The 24,381-nt window shown below is 40.8% G+C and overlaps 1 protein-coding gene across 1 annotated transcript; it reads right to left on the bottom strand.

Annotated features, from left to right (window-relative positions):
• Positions 1-3,790: 3,790 nt before the first annotated feature.
• impdh2 (IMP (inosine 5'-monophosphate) dehydrogenase 2) lies at positions 3,791-22,922 on the bottom strand. The gene is made up of 14 exons (XM_080734035.1): positions 22,430-22,922; positions 20,030-20,078; positions 19,773-19,874; positions 19,291-19,365; positions 18,163-18,369; positions 17,357-17,444; positions 16,509-16,708; positions 16,127-16,217; positions 14,870-14,965; positions 11,414-11,557; positions 8,832-8,976; positions 8,074-8,217; positions 4,915-4,998; positions 3,791-4,286 (listed from the first exon to the last, which is right to left on the bottom strand). The coding sequence occupies exons 1-14, from the start codon at positions 22,525-22,527 to the stop codon at positions 4,265-4,267; spliced, it is 1,545 nt and encodes a 514-aa protein (XP_080590161.1). The 5' UTR covers positions 22,528-22,922; the 3' UTR covers positions 3,791-4,264.
• Between the last annotated feature and the right edge of the window lie 1,459 nt (positions 22,923-24,381).

Here is a 24,381-nt window from a genome sequence, read left to right as displayed (position 1 = left end):
TCAACTTAAATGGAATGTCTTCCTGTACTATGCCAGCATAACAGGGCCTATATACGTGTCTCTCACACACACACACACACACACACACACACACACACACACACACACACACACACACACACACACACTGACACACATACAGTATACTATGCATACATACATATACCAGTAAAATGCCCAGGGTAGAGCCAGGTCATGATGAAACAACAGAGACTGACACAATATGTCCATAAACTGTATGGGCATTCCCAGATATGGGCTTGATGACATCAGGGATCTTGGCCATATATGGTGCGTGACATGAGGCGTGACTGACGCACGGATCATATACTGTATGGGCATTCCCATATATGGGCTTAATATTGATGACATCAGAGGTTTTGGCCATATACATGACATGAGGCGTGACGCACAGACTGCAGATTTTCAAACTAAATGCGACCTATGGTCACAAAAAAAGAAGAAAAAAAAAGTTCAATTCAATTCAGTGACTAAAAAAGTCAAAAGAATCTTCTGAAAGAAAACATGAGACTTGTAAATGACACCTTGTGTTCTTGATGGTGTTAATCAAAACCACCTGTTTATGAAATGATAGATGCTGAAAGACAGGTGTGTGTTCAACAGAGTGTAACTGGGGCGGTAGCTGTCCATCCTTCTGTCATTATGTCTGTCTTCCTGTGGAAAGTCCGGTGGATTTGGTGAGGTATACCTGGTTGCCTTTTGGGATCTTGGATGAGCAGGTACGTCCCTTGTGTAAAAGAAATGTTTTCTCTCACTTACAGAGTCTGAAAAATAGTTCCCATGAACTCCTATTACAGTATATGTCTAACCTTCAGAATTTACATTAGTGGGTTTTTAAACGTTTTCATGTCAGGACCCCCAAATGAATATGTATTTTGGGTCGTTAAAATGTTCAAAATGTTTCACATTTATTTATTCAAGATTGTTTGAAAATACCGGCAGCAGATCTGCAAGCTCACATGTCGCAATACATTGTGAGCTTGTAGATGTGCTATTGTCATATAGACAATGTATATTATATGGTTAAAGTGATGCTATTATTAAGTAATTTTGCTGTGGACCCCATGGGCCCTCAATGACCCATAGGGGGTTTCTAGGTATAGTGAGGGGTTTCCTCACTATACCTAGAATAAAGTCAACTTATGGCAACCTCAGTCATTATGATTCTTTCTCTGAAATGTTCTGCCACTTGAACTAAGGTCTGCTGAACAATTTCTTCTTTTAAAAGCAGACAAATTAATCTCTTAATTTCACAAGCTTTTAGTTAGATTCATAGTATGTGGTTACTGGAAAAAACCTTCATTTTTAGAACCAGTATTATATTATTCATTACTTTTTTTTTTTTATCTTTACCTATTTCTTGTTTGTTTTTATTTTGAAGCACATTTAGTCTATAAACGGTCATGATGTGTGCTACAGTATAATAAACTTGACTTGACTCTGTTAATAATAGAATGTATATTAAATGAGATACACAGAGAGTATAGGAGTGGACAAACTTCTGTACTTTTGTATGCTGCCGAGCCTCCATCTAACATCACAAGCTGATGGGTGAACAGTACGTGTCATTGAATTGGTGGATTTTTGTTCATAGATATTGTAGGCCATTGCAACTGCACAAAACTGTGACTTATTCTCGTTCAATTGTTTTCAACAATATTGTTTTGTCAATAACTTCTTAACCTTTCTAATATAACATTTGATTAATTTATTTCATTTTATTGAATTCTGATACACAAAACCCACACAAATCAACATGTTGCAACATGTTGGTTAAAAACACTAATATAAAACACAATAAAGTCCTCACATAATCAAACAACAAAATGTGACTTTCATACCATAGATAATAAATGAAACCAGTTTAAGTAACCAGAAGACATTGTAATAATAATAAAGGAAATGTGTAATGTATCCAACAGCCCAGTTCTTATTAGATTTTTAAATTTCTCAAAGTTAAATTTAAATGCTGTCTCCAAGCCACTGAGAAGCACCTATGTAAAAATGATGGTTGATCAAGCCTTTTGGGAGGTTATGTTGCACCATACCACACAAATTGACGATCTCTTTCCTTATTTGTTCAGTTAAATAAACTAAACACGTCTGTAGAATACTACTTCTAAAACCGGACAATTGTTTCCGAACATCTTAGAAACTGCACATTGTTTTGAAACTTGTCTGATTCTTGTTCCCTTTTTTTAATAAAGGGTAATAACCGTTGCCCTTTTCAGGTCTTTTGGAAATATTCCCAAACTACTGCATGCACTGTCACCCAGACAGCATAACATGTATTGAGCTGATCAATCATAATGACCCAAATGAGGGCAAATGATTAGTTTTTAATTGTTTATTTGGATCCCAATTAGTATCACCTGCTTTTTTAAATCTTAAGACAATTGCAGATTTTAAATTCAAACTTTTGATTTATTAAGATTGAGGTATTATATTGTAATCTGCAACAAAAAATAATCACAAGAAAACAGCTAAATCCATTCAAAATATGTAAGAATGTAATGAAAATGTAATAAGAAAAGAAGTAAAGTCTCCAATGTCTTTCACACTACAAAGTAAAATCCTCAGTATCAACTGAACTTGGAAGTACAAATGGAACCGTTCTACTTGTGCACTAAGTTGAGTTAAATTAACAATATGGATTTTCTGTGTACAGGAAGAACGACCAAAGCTCAAAAGCATTGAAATGTCAGCTATATAGCTGAGGTAGTACATGCTGAAACAAGTCTATACGTCATGTTTTAGTGCAGGTAACATGAGAATGTGACGCTCTCCACGGCCGTTTAATGGATCCTCTCTTAAACTGCATGACTCTTAAGCTGCAAGTGTTTCAGACCCAGGGTTTAACCCATTAAGACAAACCTTTTCATATCAAGGACCCCAAAATTCCATGTATTTGGCCACGGACCCCCTATGTCAAAAAATATATTTGAGTTACAAATGTTACAAATGATTTTTCAAAATATAGCAGATATACAAGCTCACAGCGCCCTGTGAGCTTGTATATCTGCTATTTTGTAATAGTTAAAGCATACAATAATGGTTAAAGTGGTTCCAGGTCTAAAATAGTGAAAATAATCAACTAGCAAAGGCTAGCAAATCGACTAGTTTCACTACTTTTGCGCAACACTATTATATGATGGAAGTAGGGCATTTACGGTAAATGTATTGACGAAAAGTTGAAAATGGGGATACAAGGTTTCTGACCGATATGGTTAAGATATTTAAAGATGAATTAAAGATGAATTAATTCATTATTCAACGAGTTATCACTTCCGACTATAGTCAGAGCAATTAACTCTGTACAGTATGTAGAGTACATTAGATAGACATCCATTAGTCACAAGTTCTTCTGACGTTTGAGGGAGAAAAAAAAAACGCCATGTGCAAAATGCTCTTACAATTGTCTTGAGCTCAGATTATTTTGTATCTACAGTAGTCCTGAGACAAAATCAATTCCCACAAGACAATTCTAAAAAAAGAAGAATCCGGTTAAATGTAACACTTACATAACCAACCACTATTTAACCACTTTTAAACACCTAAACCCAATATTTGGTTGACCGGATTCCCAAGGGCTTAAAACTAGGCTCCATCCTGTTAACGCTGTACTGTAAATATATTCAATGAAAATAGCAAATCTACAAGCTCACAGCGTTCTGTATTAAGAGCTTGTAGATCCACTATAAAAAAGAAGAAGAAAAATTAATACAATCAGAAAACTATCTGCATTTCACCATAAACGACAAACAATGGATTTTGGAAAAAAAATAGTTTTTTATTTTATTTGACGACTCAAGTTTTCAACTTTCATCGGACATGTCAGTACATAGGGAAATATTGTCTTTCATCCCAACATGGAAGGCATCAGATGACATCAAAACGCACACACACATGCACCCACACACACACACACTGACTGGTAAATGCTACGCTCTCTCTCACACATGCAAACACACAAAAGACACCACACACAAAATGCATAAGAACAGACAGGAAGACTGGTGGATCCTGGTTAGAGTGTAATGTATCAGTATGTACTATATGTTACTGTGTGTCTGGAGCTTGACAAGTACACTCTGTATGTGTGTGTGTGTGTGTGTGTGTGTGTGTGTGTGTGTGTGTGTGTGTGTGTGTGTGTGTGTGTGTGTGCGCGTGTGCGTGTGTCTTTGCATAATGTGTTTCCTTAAAGAGGTTTCCATCTCCAGGCCACTATGGTGGATACTACTCCTCAATACAGACGCTTCTCATAACTATGGGAGGAGAGAGAGAGAGGGAAGTAGAAAGATAGAAATAAGGAGAAAAGGAGGGAAAACAAGGGTTAGCTTGATCAGTAGATCACATGACTATCTCCAAGACTTCCTTTGCAGAAGCAGAGGACAAAAGGCTAGAGTAAAAAGGGGAACTTGATGTGTGTGTGTGTGTGTGTGTGTGTGTGTGTGTGTGTGTGTGTGTGTGTGTGTGTGTGTGTGTGTGTGTGTGTGTGTGTGTGTGTGGGGGGTTAATTGTGAAACTAATATAAGAGCTACTATACAGGTCATCTTCACATAAGAAATAAGACACACTGAAGCATATTTTGTGTGTGCGTGTGTGTGTGTGTGTGTGTGTGTGTGTGTGTGTGTGTGTGTGTGTGTGTGTGTGTGTGTGTGTGTGTGTGCAGGAGCACGCAAGCTTTTGCATGTGTGTGTTCGGGGTTACTATTGATTCAATCAATTGAATTAGCTATCTATAGATCTTTATGTATTAGGTATAGTTTGAGTTGGACAGCGAGTAAGCAGGTTGTGTGTTAATGCATGTGTGTGTGTGTGTGTGTGTGTGTGTGTGTGTGTGTGTGTGTGTGTGTGTGTGTGTGTGTGTGTGTGTGTGTGTGTGTGTGTGTACCTGTGCAGGCTGTGAACGCCTCCCTCCATCTGAGCTGACGTTGTTCTCTTTTCAAACTTCAGATCTCCAGAGTACATCATGGCTCTGATGAGGGGGGAAGATAAACACTGTTACACCCACCACCAGTCACAGTAAACTAATATTGCATTACACATCAGGGAAGGAATACGATGTTACAACGATAGACAATACAGTTTGAGTATGTGTACATTTGGTTCTGAACAGAGGCATTATAAAATAAAATAAAATAAAAGTATTCAAATAAAGTAGATACATTTTGAGTGAGAGTCTCAATGTCATGGAAGAGTACAAAGTTACTGGTTCAAGAAAGTAAAACCTGAACCAGTAGAGTGAGTGTGTATGTTTTTTTTTAAAGATACGTTTTGGGGGATTTTATGTCTTTATTGATAGGACAGTAGACTGAGAGGAAATGGGGAGTGACACGCAGCAAAGGTATTCGGGATCGGGAATTGAACCAGCGACACGCTGTCAGGCTACACTGAGCCTATGTGGTATGCGCCTGGACTGGTAGGCCAGCGGGCGCCCGTCAATTTTTTTGAGTAACATTTCGGTCACAGAAGAGCATGAGAGTGAGTGAGAGAAAAAGAGAGACAAGACAGAGAGGGAGTGAGACAGAAACGCAGGCTATCTGCAGGTGTCCTCTCCTGACACAGAGATATAACACCCAGGTCTCCCACGAGGGAAACCAAATATCTTCCATTCTTCCAAGGGTGGTAAACTACACTCCACTACACCCTGCACGTTTAGCCATCACCTGGGTCCTGGTCCTATAAACACAACATATGCAGACAGTGTTCTGATTAACCCTTTCAGTGCCCAGAATCACCACTAGAGGGCGCCCAATGGCCATAGAATCCACCATAGACATACGCTGTATATGCACAAGCCGTGCGCAGCCATGACGCGCCTGAACACTTTCCTTTGTGCATGACCAGGAACAGGATGAAGTTAGCTTGAAGTTAGCTATTGGCTACCAAGCATTTTAGAAGCCTATTTTCGGCGATTTAGCCGTGATTAAACCTTGCACACCTCATGGATATGCATGGAACAGAGAAAATGAGCTCTAAAGATCCTGGATTGCATTGGAGTGGATGGCAAATATCGGTGGCGCGACGCTCTCGCGGGCCGTGTAAACAGATGACGGCCGGCGGCCCGGCTCGAAAATTTAGCCCGGTGCTTCGGTAAGGCCTCTGGATGTTTTTTTTTATTTTTATAAAAAGCCGAACTAGTTCGGGATTGGCACCCCGAACGTTAATAAGGTCCAAACTATCCCGAACTAGTAAAGTAGTTATGTTATACAATGAAGGGGTAGGACTAGATAAGTTTCACAAACTTCTTCCTACTCCTTTTTCGGACATGTAATATCATTTAAAGCTATACTATGGAAGTTGCTCAACTACTGCTCAATAGCGGTATTGCTTTTTTCGTCCGTTTTTTGCCACGGACCACCGGAGCGGGGCCGCGGGCCTCTACCCCTCTACGCATCCGTAGAGTCCCTCTGCGACTAGGCGTTGGGGAGTAACAGGCTGTTGTTCAAGCTACCTCCTGAAAAGACGGCAAGACGCGCTGTGATTGGCCGGTAGTGTATGATCTGGAGACAACGTATACGGAAGAATGCAGATGACTTAATTTTGCCGCGAAATGCAACCCCCCTCACGGCTCAGTAAAAAACAAATAAAGAAAAGGCTTTCGGGGCTGAAATTCACGGAGTGGGTATTCTAAAACTTTAGCGATTTAATAGTTAGGACAATTTTAAGATTTGTTTTATTGGAAAAGTTACAAAGTATAGCTTTAAAGATGACGATGTTAAGATTGTTTTTGGTGCTGTTTTTAATATCTAATTCTTCCTTTTATTTCTTTTGTCTTTATATTATTTGAATACGTTCGAAATAAAATAAATGAAATCTGAATCTGAAATCTGAACCATTCCAGTGTAGTTTTAGCCTCGCAAGCCATCCCGAGCTACGTCATCACCAATGTGCTTCCTTTCTCGGTCTGGTGTCCCTCCCAGTGAGCCTCTTTATTAGCAATTTTTTTCTAATTTCCAATCAAAAGGCTGCATTTCAAGCGAACCCGCCTCACACCACTCCTGATTGGTCGAGCGGCTGCTACAGCTCTCGCATTTTGACAACAAACATGGCGGACCCCATGTCCGATGCGAGTTCACAAAACGCAAATAAAAGCTGCATTAAGCGAAGTTTTATCTGAAATCAACGGTTTGCACCTTTGGAATTTCTGTCTGGAAAAGACGTATTTGATGTTCTCCCGACGATGTTTTGATGCGCTGATGACTACTGACTGGACCTGTCAGTCAAAGTGAGTAACTACGTCATTGCGTAATGCATTGTCTACGGAGGACTCCCAGACTCTCCCCTGGGAGAGTCTGGCTGTTGCGAGGCTAGTGTAGTTTACCCAATGTACTCAATTAGACAAATACATTTGCTGGTGGAGAAAATAAAAGCCCAAACTAAATCCTACGGAAGAAAATACGAGGTGGTGACAAATCTGAATTTCCTCATAAAATCGTTTCAGCTATATCTACCACAATTTCTTTCTTTTTGAACAGAAAGAATTTAAGTCCAATGTTATTTATAAATATTTCAGACTTTTAATACTTTTAAAGGCCTAAATGTTGGAATAATTGATTCGATAGTTTAAGGCTTTTTAATAACCAGTGGAAACGCTGAAGAGAGTGAGGGACACACACACACACACACACACACACACACACACACACACACACACACACACACACACACACACACACACACACACACACACACACACACACACACACACACACACACATAGGGCTGTCACACTATTTCCACTATCAATGTTATTTTTTAAGTAGTAAGTTGTCAAATATGTCAGTAATTTCTTCATGTATTTAGGTTTTGTGTCATATCTGCCATGTGCAACTTCAAAGCCTAAAAGCCAAACAGAAATGTAATTGTCAATGACAAAAACACAATTAAATCGCTAATCGCCAATTATTTGAGTGACAATTAATCGTCATGTAAAATGTCATATCGTGACAGCCCTACACACGCACACACACACACACACACACACACACACACACACACACACACACACACACACACACAGAAAGAGACATAGATGAGTTAGTCTTACCGGAGCTGTGTGAGACTCTTGGCCCCTATGTCCTGACAGGAGTGCTGAATGCCAGCCAACAGGTAGGGAATGAACTTGTGTATGGAGCCTTTGTCCTGAACCGCTCCAGATACACCCTGGGCCACCTTAATCTTATCACACTCACTATGGACAGGGAGGATATTGAACAAAACACTACTTTAGAAGTCCTGTTAACATTACTATGAATTGCACTGTGGTGTGTATCTCAGTTTTGGCTTGTGTGCAGGGGCGTCACAGGGAGGGGGGGGGGGGGGGGGTTACTAGGGCCCAAGGTGGAGGGGCCTTAATTATTTTATACTTTAGCTAATTGAAAAATAGCAGATCTACAAGCTCACAGCGAGCTTGTAGATGTAGATTGTTCTGGGTGGTCCCTGGAACTTAATATTTTGAGATGGGAGTCCGTGGCCAAAAACATGTAATTTTGGGGGTCCTTCAGATGAAAAGGTTTGAGCACCACTGACATAGAAACATAATTTTCAAAAAACCTTAGAAGGATTTGAAATATTCAAAGACTTAGGGTTAGGGTAAAAAAAAAAATAGCAGATCTACAAGCTCGCAGCGTGGCACTCGGTGCAGCACTGTGAGCTTGAATATCTGCTATTTTTCAATAGATAAAGCACCCAGGGCCCAGAATTTGGTGCGACACCCCTGCTTGTGTGTGTGTGTGTGTGTGTGTGTGTGTGTGTGTGTGTGTGTGTGTGTGTGTGTGTGTGTGTGTGTGTGTATTTTTTGTGTACCTGAAGTATCTTGTCTGGGAGCCCAGGTTCTTGTCCATGGCATCCAACGAGCCCATACCGCGGTACTTCTTCAGTCTGATGCCATCTGAAAAGAAATATTCTCCAGGAGCCTCATTGGTAGCAGCCAGCAACGAACCCATCATTACTAGACAGAGAGAGTGAGGGAGAGTGTGTCATATAAAGCAGGGGACTTCAACAGGGGGTCCGGGACCCCTAGGGGGTCCTCAGAGTTACTACAGGGGGTCCTCCAAATATTTGTGTGATAGGAACTTTATATTTTCTACACTAACCTGAACCCTAGCATCCCTATTCTGTGTGGAACATTCGCCAAAAATAGACGATCTACAAGCTCTGTTGATCTGCTATTCTTGGCAAAGAGGTTTGGCGTAGAGGGAATGTACCTGTACAAAAGACGTAACAATAAACTACAACCTTGGCATTGCTTATTTCTCATCTCAAATGTTTTCATATACATATTGTAATGTACTGTTTAAGTTTAAATTGAGTAATGCACTGTCTGGAGTTAGATAAAGAGCTCATAAGTGTCAATAATGGCCTAATTAAAACCAAATGCGGGTGGAGGAACATGAGCTATGGGAATCACACAGGTGACGTAAGTCAGGATTAAAGGCCTATCTATGTCATCACGCAGTACTTTTGTGCTTTCATGAAGCAATTCAAATGTGGGTTTTTAGGGACTTTTGTCATAATAAACAAAGCAAATGGCAATTTTGTTTGGCATCTAACGATAGATATGTTGTTATTATAACTGCGGGTATACTCTAAAAGTGTGAAAACCGTATTTTTCATTTCACCACGTGTGCAATGTATTTTATAATACGTGGACTGTTTTGACTGTTTTTGTAAATTTGTATACATACATTTATTTGCCTTAGAAAATAAAACAACTCAAACATAGCATGAATGCAATATTCACACGCTTTACAATGTTGCTTCATAACGCCAATATTCAGTTTAATGCAGTTATGTTACACATGCCTAACACCAAACCAGGGTAATATGGCATCAACTCATTAAGTTAAAACTAAAGCTATTTTTACACAATTATTATGTAATTTTGTTATTAGAGGATTTAATACATTTTCCAATGGAATTTCATTAACTGACAAAAACAAAGATTATCTTGATAAATCCTATGACTCCGTTTCCATGCTTTAACTGTCAAACCCACACACTGACTATATGTTTTTAAAGCAAATACTCCCTCTAGTGGTTGAGCGTATTATGATGATGACCATTCTTCATAGCATCTTAACCACTTTCAATCTGGCATCCCTATTTTGGGCATGCACGTGTCATTACAGGCAGAAATTATAAGAATTTGTAATAATTCTTAAAAATATGGACAATAGCAGACCTATAAGCTGAAGCTCACAATGAAATAGGGCTTAAAGGAGTAGTTCACCCCCAAAATGACTTTTTTTCTATTGATTACTCATGCCATGGAGACTAGAGTTATTTTTTGGTTTTTGTCACATTCCTAAGACAAAAATTTGATTCGAGTAAATTTACCCCCATTGATTCCGGATGGGGACCCGTTTCGAAACGGGTCCCCATCCGGAACGAATGGGGGTACATTTATTGTTATCACATTTTTGTCTTAGGAATGCGACAAAAAACTTAAAATATTATTGAACTCTTGTCTCCATGGCGTGACTAATCAATAGAAAAAAAGTCATTTTGGGGGTGAACTACTCCTTTAAGTGTAACACGCCTTACAGCAACAAAAAATGAAAGAATCTCAGATTGAGGCATTAGCCTTTGCTTTTATGAAATATCCGAGACCATTAGCGTTTATGGAAGAAGCTTCTGTATTCTATTGCCAGTTTTACCAATTAAAATACTCTTTAATGTTAGAAATAAAATATTTATTATTATGGGGCATGACTTTTAACAGCCACATGGTGCAGAGCAGCATTGTTAAAAGTTACAAGCCAAGAAGGACATGCTGGCCTCTACAGAATGCAAATGACTGAAAACCGTCGTGGTTGACTGAGAACTTTAATCCATGCAGACGGGCGTCACAAGGGTGGGGAAAGTGGGACTGAGTTACTAGGGCCCAAGGTGGAGGAGCCCTAGTAACTTTAGCCATTGAAAAATAGCAGATATACAAGCTCACAGCGCGGCACCGAGTGCCGTGCTGCGAGCTTGTAGATCTGCTATTTTTGAAAAGTCGTGAAAATGTGTGCAAATCTTTGAATATAATGAATATGTATTTTTTAAGCAAACATTTGTAACTCAAATTTTGCTTCTGGGGGGTCCCTCCTTGGAACTAAATATTTTGAAATGCGGGTCCGTGGCTAAATACATATCATCTTGGGGGTCTTTGGCATGAAAAGGTTTGAGCACCACTGACATGGAAACATAGGTTTCTTGCACACATTTTCACAATAAAAAAAAAAATAGCTGATGCAGCGCGGCACTCGGTGCCGCGCTGTGAGCTTGTATATCTGCTATTTTTCAATAGTTAACATTCATGGGGGGCCCGCAGTGAATCCTTGTACCCAGGGCCCAGAATTTGGTGTGACGCCCCTTGCATGCAGGCACTTTCCTCTCCCTACCTGTAGATGCCCCCAGGGCCAGGGCTTTGGCAATGTGTCCAACTGTCTGGATGCCTCCATCAGCGATGACCGGCACGCCAAAACGCCTGGCGTACTCTGACACCTTATAGACAGCTGTGGCCTGGGGTCTGCCACACGCCAACACTGGATAGATGGAAGGAGGGAGGGAGGGAGGAGAGAAACAAAGCCTTAAACAACAGTGACACAAATACTCAGCCAATTTATAGTCTGGTTTGCACAAAATGGAGGACGGAAGTGGTGATGTTAATAAATAACATGAATATTATAAACAATAGCAATGTTTTTAGGCCAGCAGTTGTAGCAAAATTAACGACTTCTTCACCAGTGCCATTCCTATATGTTATAACCTAGACTGAGATTACATAGAGCCAATCTTGTGGATTGGCTCTTAAACTGCTCTTAAACTAAAGCAGACACTAAAGCAGAAAATATGAAAATACAGGGAAGGATTTTTGTTTTGTGTGTGGAATCAAATACTTTATAACATGAAACTTTTAGTTGTTTTAAAGTAGAATAGTATAATACTGACTAGAGAGACAGCAACCAAATAATAGTGCTATTAGTGTCTATATCTCTGTACAAATACATTTACATTACAACATTTTCCATGTAGGAAATGTGCACGATACTGTAAATAAAGTGGGACTTGACTACTACTACTGCAGAGAAACTCAACTCTCACACTCCCATTCATTAAAAACAACAAATCAGTTCAAAGAAGTAAATAAATAAAATGTTGATGGACATGCAGGGCTGAACTGCAAAGGGTGATTAGGTTAAAATGAAAGTAAGTAAATCAAACACAGGGAACATGTTTGTTATTGACTTATGGGCTGTTAAACAATGTGAATGGGGAAGTTAAACCAACTACATCAGTAGAACAATTACTGTAAATATTATAATATCAGTCAGTTTCCCACCCGTTCCTACAAAACACCCAGTGATTCTATTATAAAATTATACATTTATTTACCAAGCCAAACAAACGAACAAGCCAAACATTTCTAAATTGTTGGTGCCTAAAGTGAGATAATGATATGGCCAATAGCAAGTACAGTCAGCATTCATTCTGCCCAACCGGTGACTTGACAAAACAAATGTGGCTTTTAATAGAAGCATTGTCTGCATAACTGGCCACTGCTGTGGCACTGCATGCATGTATGATGCACCGTCGGCAAAAGAAATCCAACTCCCTTCCTGTGCCAGATCAACCCCTGATCCTCAATGCAGAATGTGCAGTCTGGTGATTCACCACAAGCACAGAGAGGACACAACACATAGAGCTCACACGGTAAAATCCTCAGTGTTATTTATTCATTTGTAACTCTCAGAGTGTACAAATGTAACTAAGTGGACCCGTAAGAGTCCATTTGCTTACTCTGAAGAGTCAAAGTTGCAATCCGTAACAAAACATTATTTTAACCAATCTGTACAAAACGGCAGTGGTTGGAGGTGGTCTCCCTGCTATTCTATTGAGAAATGTATCTCCTGTGGTTGGGTAGAGCCTCTACGAGTTGACAAGATGTATCGGATGAAGCTCAGTAGAAAATGTGGCTCTCGTGAAGGAGACACGACTTCAGATCCTCTGTAGCATAATTCTTACGGATTGCAGCTTTAACTTAACACTCAGGACACTCAATCGAGCCAATCGTGTTCATCCAAATGCCATGAGACAGCACAAGTTGTCATTTTCATGATACCACAAGTCAAGACACAGAGATACAAGGGTGGTAAGTTGGGTAAGGAAAAACCGGAACGTCACTCAACATGACTGACAGATTAGTGAACGAAAGGAGACGACAAGCATCCAAAACCCCAAAACACCCAAGGCAGGCTTTCACAGAGAAAGCCACCGTTACACTTAATACTGGTACCACTAGTACAACTACTGATGCAGTGCACTTATTACTGGTACCACTAGTACAACTACTGATGCAGTGCCGTTAACCAACCAATGCAGCAGGCTGTGAAGTGGAGGAGGGGGGTGGGCACAGTGTGGTAGTGGAGCCAATGGGAGCCCAGCGCAGGCTGAGAGGGGAGGGACTTACTGGAGTATCCCGTAACAGTGTCTGGGGTTTTGGGGCTGTGGAGCTTTATTGCTGGCGGAATGGAAGGGTGTGCTAGGGAGACGCACGCACGCACGCACACACACACGCACGCACGCACGCACGCACGCACGCACGCACGCACGCACGCACCAACAGCCACACACAATCACACGTATGCACACACACACAATATACACACAAACATGTACATATTGTCGTTGTCGGGTAGAAACCTTGTATGTCCAAAACCGTTCGTTTTGCATTTATCATTTTAAAAATGATTTAAACTAGTGAAAACAGCCGATCTACAAGCACTTGTAGATCTGCTGTTTTCACTACTTTTGTGCGACGGCCTTGTGCGATGAAGCAGGGTTTTACTTTGCGAAAAAAAATTACACATTTTAAACTTGGAGATACGAGGTTTCCACCCGGCAACGACGATATACATATAGTATACACACATATGTACGCGCATACATACATACATTATACAGCATATATACATACACACCCACACGGGGGAAACGCAGCAATGACAAACGTGAGAGAGGGAGAGACAAAAGGACAAGATGAAGACAGAGGAAGATTGAGAGCCATCAGCGATGACGAGAAGACAGAAACGGTCACCAGAGCACAAAGCGACAGAACAGAAGAGGCATGAAAGAGAGGGAGGACAGCCAGAGACGAATCATGGACAAGATGGATGATGGATGGACAGAAACAGACACAAAGGAAAACATCACTAAGAGTAAGCATGGCCAAACCATGAAGCAGACATCCAACACAGCAGAATCTAAACCTGTTAGAAGAGGTTTACGTTTAGACTCTGAAATCTGTTTCTAACTGTAACTTTTGCTAAACAAAGTTCCATCCAACGCTTTATGTTGTAAAAAACACCAAAAATAAACACTGATTCCATTGACAGTGTTCACTGTCCACAAATGACTTCCTGAACAACATTTAAACAGCAAAAAGGGAAAGAAATAAAGAATAATAATACGATCTTACAATAAATGTGAGAAATCTCTGTGAGTGAATCCAAACCCACCCCAATTACTTCATCTTTGTAGTTTCCCCCGATATCCCTAAAACATTTAGTCATGTAACCATCTTTTGAGATGTCAGAATGGCTGAGATCTGCTGTGAGTGAGAGCAGTGACTGACTGCACAGACAAACATTTCACATAGCACACTCAAAGTGTGCTATGATATACTTTACTATTTTTCTTTACATTCTACTTTCTATTAATTGTTATTGCTGCAACAATGTTGTGGAACCAAACCAAATACTTTTCTCGTGTACTCAAATATATATGCAATGTAACAACAAAAATATTGAATCCTGAGCAGGGATGTAATTGTTGAGGTTGCCTGTCAGTCCACTCACCTTCCTGTGTAATGCAGATTGAGCCACTGCCCATGCCCACTCGCAGCGCGTCCGCTCCAGCATCTATCAGGTTCTTAGCCTGAGCCGCAGTTACCACTGGAGGAAGACAGGGGGAGATTTCTTGTTGAGCATCGTATGCCTGTATTTTACCGAACTCAGATAAAAACACTCACAATCTTATTGTGGAGATTTTATTTATCGTGAAATCATCCTCCGTCATGCACTGGGATCAATTCACCTTTTATTTGTCGAGTTGCATATCCAGTACCATTTAAACCCTCTATTGGTAAAATGTACTTAGAATATACGTTCTTTTTTTTCACTCTCTACCAAATCTCTTGGCCAAAAAATAGCCGATCTACAAGCTCACAACGCGTCGCCTTTGCGACTTGTAGATCTTGGCAAATGTTCCGCCCCAGGATAATGGATGTTGGGATATTTGGATTATCGCGATAATATCATAAATCACAATTTCTTTGGTCATAATAATCATGATATGAAATGTTCATATCGTCCCATCCATAGTCCACACGCATCCTTCTCCAAGGAAGCATGCATTTTTCAGCTTTATCTCCAATGCCAACATGTAGTGCTATAAATGGATTCCAGTGGCACCAAAGGACATTTTTGACAAATAGGTTCAACATTGTAAGCTTTTTAAGTATTTGGCTTAAGATTATACATGATTAAGCTGATTCTATCGTCCAGGACGATGGTCAGTCACTCAAGGTCACAGGTATGAAAATGCACAATCCACACTTAGCTGCATAATGATATTCATGGCGGGTTTGTGTAAATCTGTGTTGGATACAGCCATGCTAGCCCATTACTTTAAAAATACTATTGATGCGCTTTAGACAGGCTTCTCTATGCATCCAAAACAGACGCAAAGAGGAGATGTGAAGACTGTGGTGGTTAGGGCTGTCACGATTATGTCAAATAATTGCGATTAGACGATTATGTCATAATTGTGACAGCCCTAGTGGTGGTCTCTTCTTGCTAGCAACAGGTGCTTGATTTCTTCCTAACCTGGGATGACATGTCTGCTGTACTGGGTGCATTGAATGAACTCCCATGCACAGACAGTTGTATTTTTGATGTAGCTCTAAAGATATTTGGGAGTTTGGATGGAAACAATATTTCTTGTACTTCTGGAGCACCACCTCGGATGATTCAGACCCCTAGTCTTTGTGGTGGTGGGCATGAACTTTACCCCTGTTTGAGAGGGTCGAGTGAATATGTGATTCATGTCCTCACCATTGCCTCCTATGACCTGTAGCTGAGGGTACTTCTCCTTGATGTATTTAATCATGTTGATCTGGAAGATGGAGTTACCCTGAGAGGAATCCTGGAGAGAGAAGACAGGAAAAGTTAACCTGGGCTTTGGCAAAACAAAACACGTTTTCATCATCATCGTCATCATCAATAACAAATACTCATACTGTATGTAATATAACTTGTCTTCCGCCAAAACCAATTTATTAAAAGATTCTGTTTCAGCTATGCCAATCTAAAAGTAGAATAAAACCCACACCAATGCCATTACATCCATTCTGCAAGCAGTAAAATAGATAGGCAACTGTTTCAGTAATACCAGTGTAAAAAAATAAAATACAAAATAAAACAAAACGGTCCATACCAATACTATTACATCCACCCCACTCTGCACCAGTAGGTCCAGTCGGTACTTGTCGTCATTGTGTGTGCCGATGGCGGCCCCACACAACAGCTGTTTGCGAGGGTCTTTGGAGGCCAGAGGGAAGTCCCTGTTCTTCTTCAGGTCTGTGCGAGCAATGATGGCCACCAGGTTACCCTCCTCATTCACTATGGGCAGCTTACCTGGAGGGATGGATAGAAGACAGGAGAGGAGGTTGATGTCATAAGGTTTATTGGTGAATTTATACTTGACAGGAGCCAATTGACAACACAACGTTGAACTGAAGAATTTCACATTCATTTAACTCATCTAGTGCCATTCCCGAGATGTCTCGTGAAATGTACTCGAGTATCTGTAGTGCCATTCACGAGATATCTCGGGAAAAGTAATATATTACTGTAACGGCGAGTACATTACCGAGAAGAATGACCGCAGGTCCGGAGACGAAATCCGTCGCTGATTTCGGATCATCACGGCTCCACGAGCACAAAATAGTCCCATCCATAACATTGAGGTGGACAGGGGATCTCATCTTTAATGTCCATTATCTCAAAACTACACTTTAGAAGCTAGGATGGAGGCAGATGCTCGCTTATGTTACACAGTTATAAAAGCTCCCGGTCGGCCATTACACAACTCCACGTGGACACGGATCGGTTCCGGCGCACGATCCGATGACGTCAGACCGGAACTTAAAGTGATTGCGTGGTGGACTTCTGGCCTTCAAAATAAGATAACGGCGGTGATGCCAGCCTGAAGGTGGCATCGTGGACTTTATAATCCGTTAATTTCAGGGGCACTAAATGAGTTAACAGTTCCAACATCCTTACCTTTCTTACTCCTCTGGAGAATCTCATTGGCCTCTTTGAGGGTCACTCCGGCTGGGGCCACTACCAGATCCTCAAGCTTTGTCATTACCTAGAGAAACAGAACGACAAAACACCAGTTAAGAACTTTTACATTACTGAACACAATAAACTACTTTTAGCAACAGGGCTCTAAGGATGTCTATGTTAAGTTGATTGGCTGGTTCAGTGGTTTGTCCACCACTTTGGCCCAAAACAACTTATCTCTTAAATACTGGCTGGATTGACATGGATTTTTCAGTGAACCTTTGTGAACCCCAGATAAGATAACTATTATTTTTGATGACCCCATGACCTTTCCTCAGGTACACACAAAATATCTAAAAATCTTCACACAAGTTAGGAGTTAGGACCCCATGATCATTTCTCTAGCACCACCATTAGGCTAAACTTTCCACTTACACAAATGATCTCAAAACCTAATGGACACATTGCCATGACACTTGCAGAACACAGTCCACCACATCTTGCAAACTCAAACAACAAGCGAGGCCATCGTTGCATGGGCACTCGCTCACCTAGTGGCACACCTCACACGCCTCTCTGGTGGGTGTTATTTCCTACTATTTCCCAATAACCCATTTTTCTACATTTACCATGACCTTATTCTGTATCCAATTCCTGACTAATGCAACAACTCATTATATCTCCTGAAAGAAAGGGGTGGTGGTGGGATGGGGGGGATTAGTGAACTTAATCTGAAAACATACTTTCCAAACGGCACATTGTGCTTACTGCTGGTTCACTTCCCCTCTCTAAGCTCCGCCCACCTGGCTGAGTGGCAGGTTGTGCTCCTCCTCCTTCAGGAAGTCGATGTCTCTGGAGGAAATGATGCCCACCAGTTTGCCCCCCATGTGGCCGTTGTCTGTGATGGGGATGCCACAGAAGCCGTGGCGCGCCTTGGCCTGGAAGACGTCCTGTACGCGGTCATTAGGACTCATCACCACCGGGTCTGTGATGAAGCCCTGCTCATAGCGCTAAGAGGAGGGAGAGGAGGGAGGGGGTTTAAGGACAGGGGTGTTTTTATGTTGTTGTTTTTAGTTTTTAAAGGAGGGATTGAGCAAAAGATTGGGAGGAGGAAGAAAGATAGGGAGGGAGAGAGGCAATAATCAGAGATAAAGGATGGAGGGGGAGAGAAAGAGATGGGAAGTAAGATTAGGGGAGATGGGACTGGGGAGATTGGGAAAGAAATAATGGTGAGGAAGAGATGGGGGAAATGGTGGTGATAGATAATGGGCTCCAGGAAAAGCAACTATCTGTTGAACTAAATTAAGCAGAGTAGAAACGTTGAGGTAAGGAAAGAGTGAGAGGTCCCCCCTACTGGGTTCATTCAGGCAAAAACAAATGAAAAAAAAAAAGAAAAACAAAAAAGTAAACACACACAAATTGAAGAAGAAAATGTTTAAAACAGGACAGAGAGGCTAAAGAATTGATTAAAATTGACTGATGTTAGTATTTACAAAGACAGAATAGAAACATAATTGAACATGTTCACGTGTTTGATGTTGAACACCTTAAAACTCCAACGACATAATACGAATGCACAAGGTGGAGCGGACAGTGAGGAACATACATGAGGGCAGTGACAGAGTCCTATGAAAGCCATGGGGCTGTTAAGTCTGACATCATTTTGTAGGCAGAGGAGAACTTTTGGCCCCAAAAAAAGCTAATGTTTTTACTATTTTTAATATTTACTAATTTTTCTTCTCTTTGTTGTTGAAAGTAAAGTGGTAGAATTATACTTTAGTCGTTATTTTTGTCTCGGATCTGTTGAAATAGCGAGGGACAGATATTGATAATAAATCTGCTTGGAGGTCTAACTACAAAATGATGTCACGGCTTAAAAGCCCCATAGCAGAAGAGCCAATGGGGAAGGAGAATGGGAAATTGATTGTTACCTTCACTTTGCGGACTTCGTTGGCCTGGAATTCTGGTGTGCAGTTATGATGGATGAAGCCAATGCCACCTGTTAACTGACACAGGAGAGAACACATCACTCTCTGTGTGTGTGTGTGTGTGTGTGTGTTCACTTACTTAAATAGTGATAGCTACTGTATATTGAACTTGGTATATATGTGAATGTGAGTAGCCTATATATTCAAAGGAGTAAGAGGAAATGCTATATTGTATATGTATGTGAATGGAAAGCCTATTTTAGTCCCTTTCAGAGAATAGTGTGAGAGTAGCCATGCCATGTGCGTGCCAGTAATGTCTAAGTTATGCTCTGTCACACGACGTACGGAACATCTTAAATAGCCGACCTACAACCTACGACCAACACTTTGTGAACTAGTAGGTCGGCTATTTCCGGCGCGTGGCGAAGTATGAATGAGCTTAACCGTATAGTGCGTTTGTGTGAGTCTCTGTGCATCACACTTACTGCCATAGCGATAGCCATGTTGGCCTCTGAGACGGTGTCCATGGGAGACGAGACGAAGGGAGTTTTCATGGTGATCTGCTTGGTAAGGGCTGAGGTCAGGTCCTGAAGAAAGCCAACAAGAGCCACAACATAAGGGCTGCTTGGCCATTTGTCATAAGATAGACATATTTCATCAGCAAGTCACAGAGCCTTACGATTTCACCCACAAAGTTGATGATTACTGGAGGTTTGATTATTATCATACCCCTTCCACTTACCACCTGGTCTGATGTGAAGTCAATGTAGCCAGGCAGGACCAGGAAATCACTGGAGGAGATGAGAAGGAAGAGGGAAGGAATTTGGTAAACTCAACACAAGTGAAGTGATCAATGCAATAGATCACATTTGATACATCTGCAAGCAGCCCGAGTGTGAAATAACCTCCCCGAAACTTTCAGATGAGTCTGTTGAACTTTGAAGTCATTCTAAAATACTTTTACTCTCTTGCATACATCAGTATTCATCAGTTAATGCTTTATTACCTCTGAAGCAACATTACTTGTGTAGGCTTATTTGTATGTATGCACGACTGCAAGTACATCATGTGTATGTATTGTATGCAGGATCTTATGGTACATGAGTCATATTTATATAGTTATTATAGCGCATATAATTAAACTTAAAACTTAGACAAACAGACCCAGAAAATATGCAACATATCACATATTTGCCAAAACGTGAAGCACTAAACTTTACCAAAGAAATTAAAACCTAGACGTATGCGTAGTTGAGATACATGACTCGTTATTGGTGACCTTGACCACCAACTGCATCATGTCAAATACAGAGTTTGAGATCTAATATAAAGTTGCATGGCTTTTGAGATCTAATACATGAAGCTCATAGTGTATTGAAAGAGCCATTGCAGACAGTGACATTTGGCATACATACACAGAGAGCCTCATGATAGTTTTGCAATTGCTCAACTAATGAATGTAAACTCTGTCTCTTTACATTGTAACTTTTTAATGCAATTTGAAGCTTGTGCTAGACTAAAATAATTGCATAACTGATTCATATCTAGCAGAAGAGAAATCCCTTTGAAACAGCTTTTGTTGTGCTTGTGAATATAAGCATACATTACATTACAAGTTAAAACTGAAAACACATTCCTCCAGCTAAATGTTTTCTGTGAGTATGTTTCAAATGTGTCTGCCTTGCACTTTTCTTGTTGTAAACCTTGTCAATCTATGAGGTGTTTGAGTGGAAGGGAGAGAAAGAGAATTGTGACACGCATGCAACCAATAATAATCATGCTTCAAGAGAGATAACTATTGTAAGCCCACATTCCAGGACATTAAGAGCCATTCACAGAATCATGTGTGCAAAAGTAAACTGGCATGATGTCTGAATCTAATCTCTCGGTTTTAGGCACAGAAAAGTACAAGCAAGATGATTTATGAAAGAGTATATTTTTTATGTTGTTATATTGATAATGCTTGTGGCAATTGGAGAGAATAAAATAATGTAGATTTTATTAATAATAGAAAGTAAAGAGTCCAGTGCTTCAGTTTTTTCTTTGAGTAGATGTACTACCAAGTGTTCTAAATATAGCATAGCAGTCCATATCTACTCTAGAATGACACATTAGAATAGATGCAAGCTGGTTGATAACTTTGGCACATTATGTCTTGTATGGTGATGTCATTTTTTGCCACCTGGTCGGCATCATAAAGGCTAATGCACACTGGTCAGTTTAATAAGAACACAAACATGATGACAGAATTAGACTTAATTGCTAATCCTCATAATGAAATGATAGATCCTGGATGCAAGCTGGTCTAGCATATTTCCTGCAGTGTTTGGCAAGTGGCAATCACTGCAGATGTGCTAGATAGATTAATGTAGCTATTCTATCATATTCTAGCACAGTGGCTTTCAATCCTTTCCATATCAAGGCTCATTATTTATTTTGCATTTGGGCCACAGACCATTTGATGAAATGTATCCTCTCAGACCCAAGCCAAAACGTATAGAATATGTTGTTATCGTTGGATAAAGATTGTGTCCACTTATGCTACTCCATGCTGTACGGATGCGGAGAGATGACAGGCAAAGCAAAGAGCAAAATAACAATTATTTTACATTCTCTAATTGTGTAGACTTCTTGTAAAGTATGCCGATAGGCAAACATCTGCATTAAATGCAGATGTTTAACAATTTAACTCTTGAGAGCGTAAAATTAAACCAAATGGACAACATTTTACACTTTCAAGAGTTAAAGATCTATACAGGGGTCCATTTAGTAACCAACTTTCCATCATTTAGCTGGGGACCACCTGGAACCCCCTCAAGGACCACTGGTGGTCCCCTGACAAGTGGTTGAAAACGGGAGGCTCTCTCCATTCCGACATGTCACTCCCATGGGGGTTAGGGATAGGGTTAGTGTCGGAATGGAGACATGTCGGAAAGGAGACATGTCGGAGTGGAGAGATGCACCCGTTGAAAACCACTGCTCTAGAGATGGGTTAAAATACCGTTTTATTCATTCAAACAAGTTTCGGGTTACAGCTTTAACTACAAGCATCACTGCGTTAGAAGAACCTAGAACCCAGGCAGGCACACGTCTCCTGATCACCCGCTGGGATCAATGAGGGGAACATGAAGATCCTTATTACTTGTAGGTCAGGCCGTCTCCTCCGTTGAACAGCTGCGATCCAGTGAGACCGTCTTCGGGTACGTAACCGGTCTGTCCGCTGATCAAGTAGTCCGCCATGGTATCCGAACAGCTCAGTCTCTAAAAATAACGGCGCTTAAAAGGCAACGCAAAGTGAACGACTGAACAACACAAGCACACACTAGACTAGAAGGGAGACCAGTAACTTTATTTATGCCTGGACTCCGGCCTGTTCTTCTGGTGATGGTCAATAATATTGTCCTCCACTTAGCAGTGGGCTGTCAACCTGGCTTGTGTGCAACCGTTGTTGTCTTCCTCCGCTTTCTTCTTTTCTAGATCGATCGGGATCTTATTGACCGTGGAACAATATATCTTCAATCGGCATGTGTCGTCTGTCTTCTTGGGCCTTGTGAGCGTTGACGGGGCTCCCTGCCTGTCCTGTGCCCTTCTTGGTGTTGTTCTCTCCCTTGGCTCGTCTCCCTGGTCTCTGCGCTGTGCTGTGCTGCTGAACACGTGCGTTGTTGCAGTTTTCCGCGACAGCACACGTCACATCCGGGGGTTGGAAACCTCTGGAAAAGCTTTCCATTTATAACTCTTCAGTCAAACTTTGGCTGAAAACTTTACTTTGGCGATCAAATAGGTTCTGCTTCTGGGACCTCTTGTAGGATTAGTGATCAGACTCAGATCCAGTCTGCAGCCTGCCTACTGCGCATATATGCACTCACACAGTAGCCATGTTACTAGTTGTACCTTTACGTTTAATCTGTTATGAAACTGCAAAAGGAATGGATCCCAGAATAGATTCAGTCTACCCATTTTGGTCAACTCAAACTGGAACGTCATCCTATCCATTCCAGCAACTAATTTTGTACACCACTGTAAATAACATGTAGCCGGCTATAGCTTATTAGTATCTCTTTAAATTTAACTTCAGTTTGATTCAAGTATGCATTTTTTTTTCATTATTGAGCAACATACACACTACACTTACTTGACCTGCTCGAAAACAAACCCTAGATGGCGCACTAGTCTTTGCATTTATTCAGTTATCAGTTTGTCACTTGTAAAAAGTGCATGGTCAACTGTTAACATCCCAGGCATCATGATTTCTATTTTTGGCCCTTTCCAGGCAAACTGACCCTCATTATTAGCCTACGTTTTGGAAGTGAGAGTTAACAATGGAGTGTATGCCGACCTACAGCATTACTCGCCAATATCAGTACAAATGACTGTATATCACATTTGACACTGTTCAAGATCATTTAGAGCTCACTGTACAACTGGTCAAGGAATATAGGCGATTAGTATCCCCAATGATAACAAACTTACAATATTGACACCAGAAATTGTCACATAAGAGGATCTCGTCCTGGCAAAAGCATTATAGGCTAGTAAGGCTACTAATAGCCGAGTAGCTTTTGATGATTTCAGTTGTTATTAACACTAAGCATTTAGTTGGTGCATCCCATCACCCAGCCTACACAGTAAAATCCTCAATAATTTCTAACGCATTGTAGGACAAAGAATCCTGCACACCATTTCCCCTTACATCAACCATTTAATGCATCGCGGTCACACGACCTTCATCAGATGACATCTTGGCATCAGGTGATACCCAATGAAGCTCAGTGCGATTAAATAGTTGCTCTAAGTGAAGACAGCGTGCAGGACTTTTGTCTCTTATGTGTTGGCTGTCTGCTCCTAAGCACCGGCCCTATCAAGTTAGGATGCAAAAGGATTTATTTTACTAACCAAGTGTACAAATGCAACCAGATAGACCATTCCATTACATTTGAGTTGAATAACACTCAGGGTTTTACATGGTAACATCAAAATGTGCACAGTATTGGGGTGTGTGTGTTAGTATGTAATAAACACACAAGAGGCAGAATCCGGTTTTAAAAACTCTCTCAGTAACTATTTCTGTATTAATGTACAACCGTTGAAAATTAC

This window comes from Nannobrachium achirus, assembly GCF_963921795.1.
Source record: "Nannobrachium achirus genome assembly, chromosome: 9".
NCBI classification, from domain to species: Eukaryota; Metazoa; Chordata; class Actinopteri; order Myctophiformes; family Myctophidae; genus Nannobrachium; species Nannobrachium achirus.
Note: the sequence above shows the minus strand (reverse complement) of the source record. Positions and strands in the feature narration are given on the sequence as shown.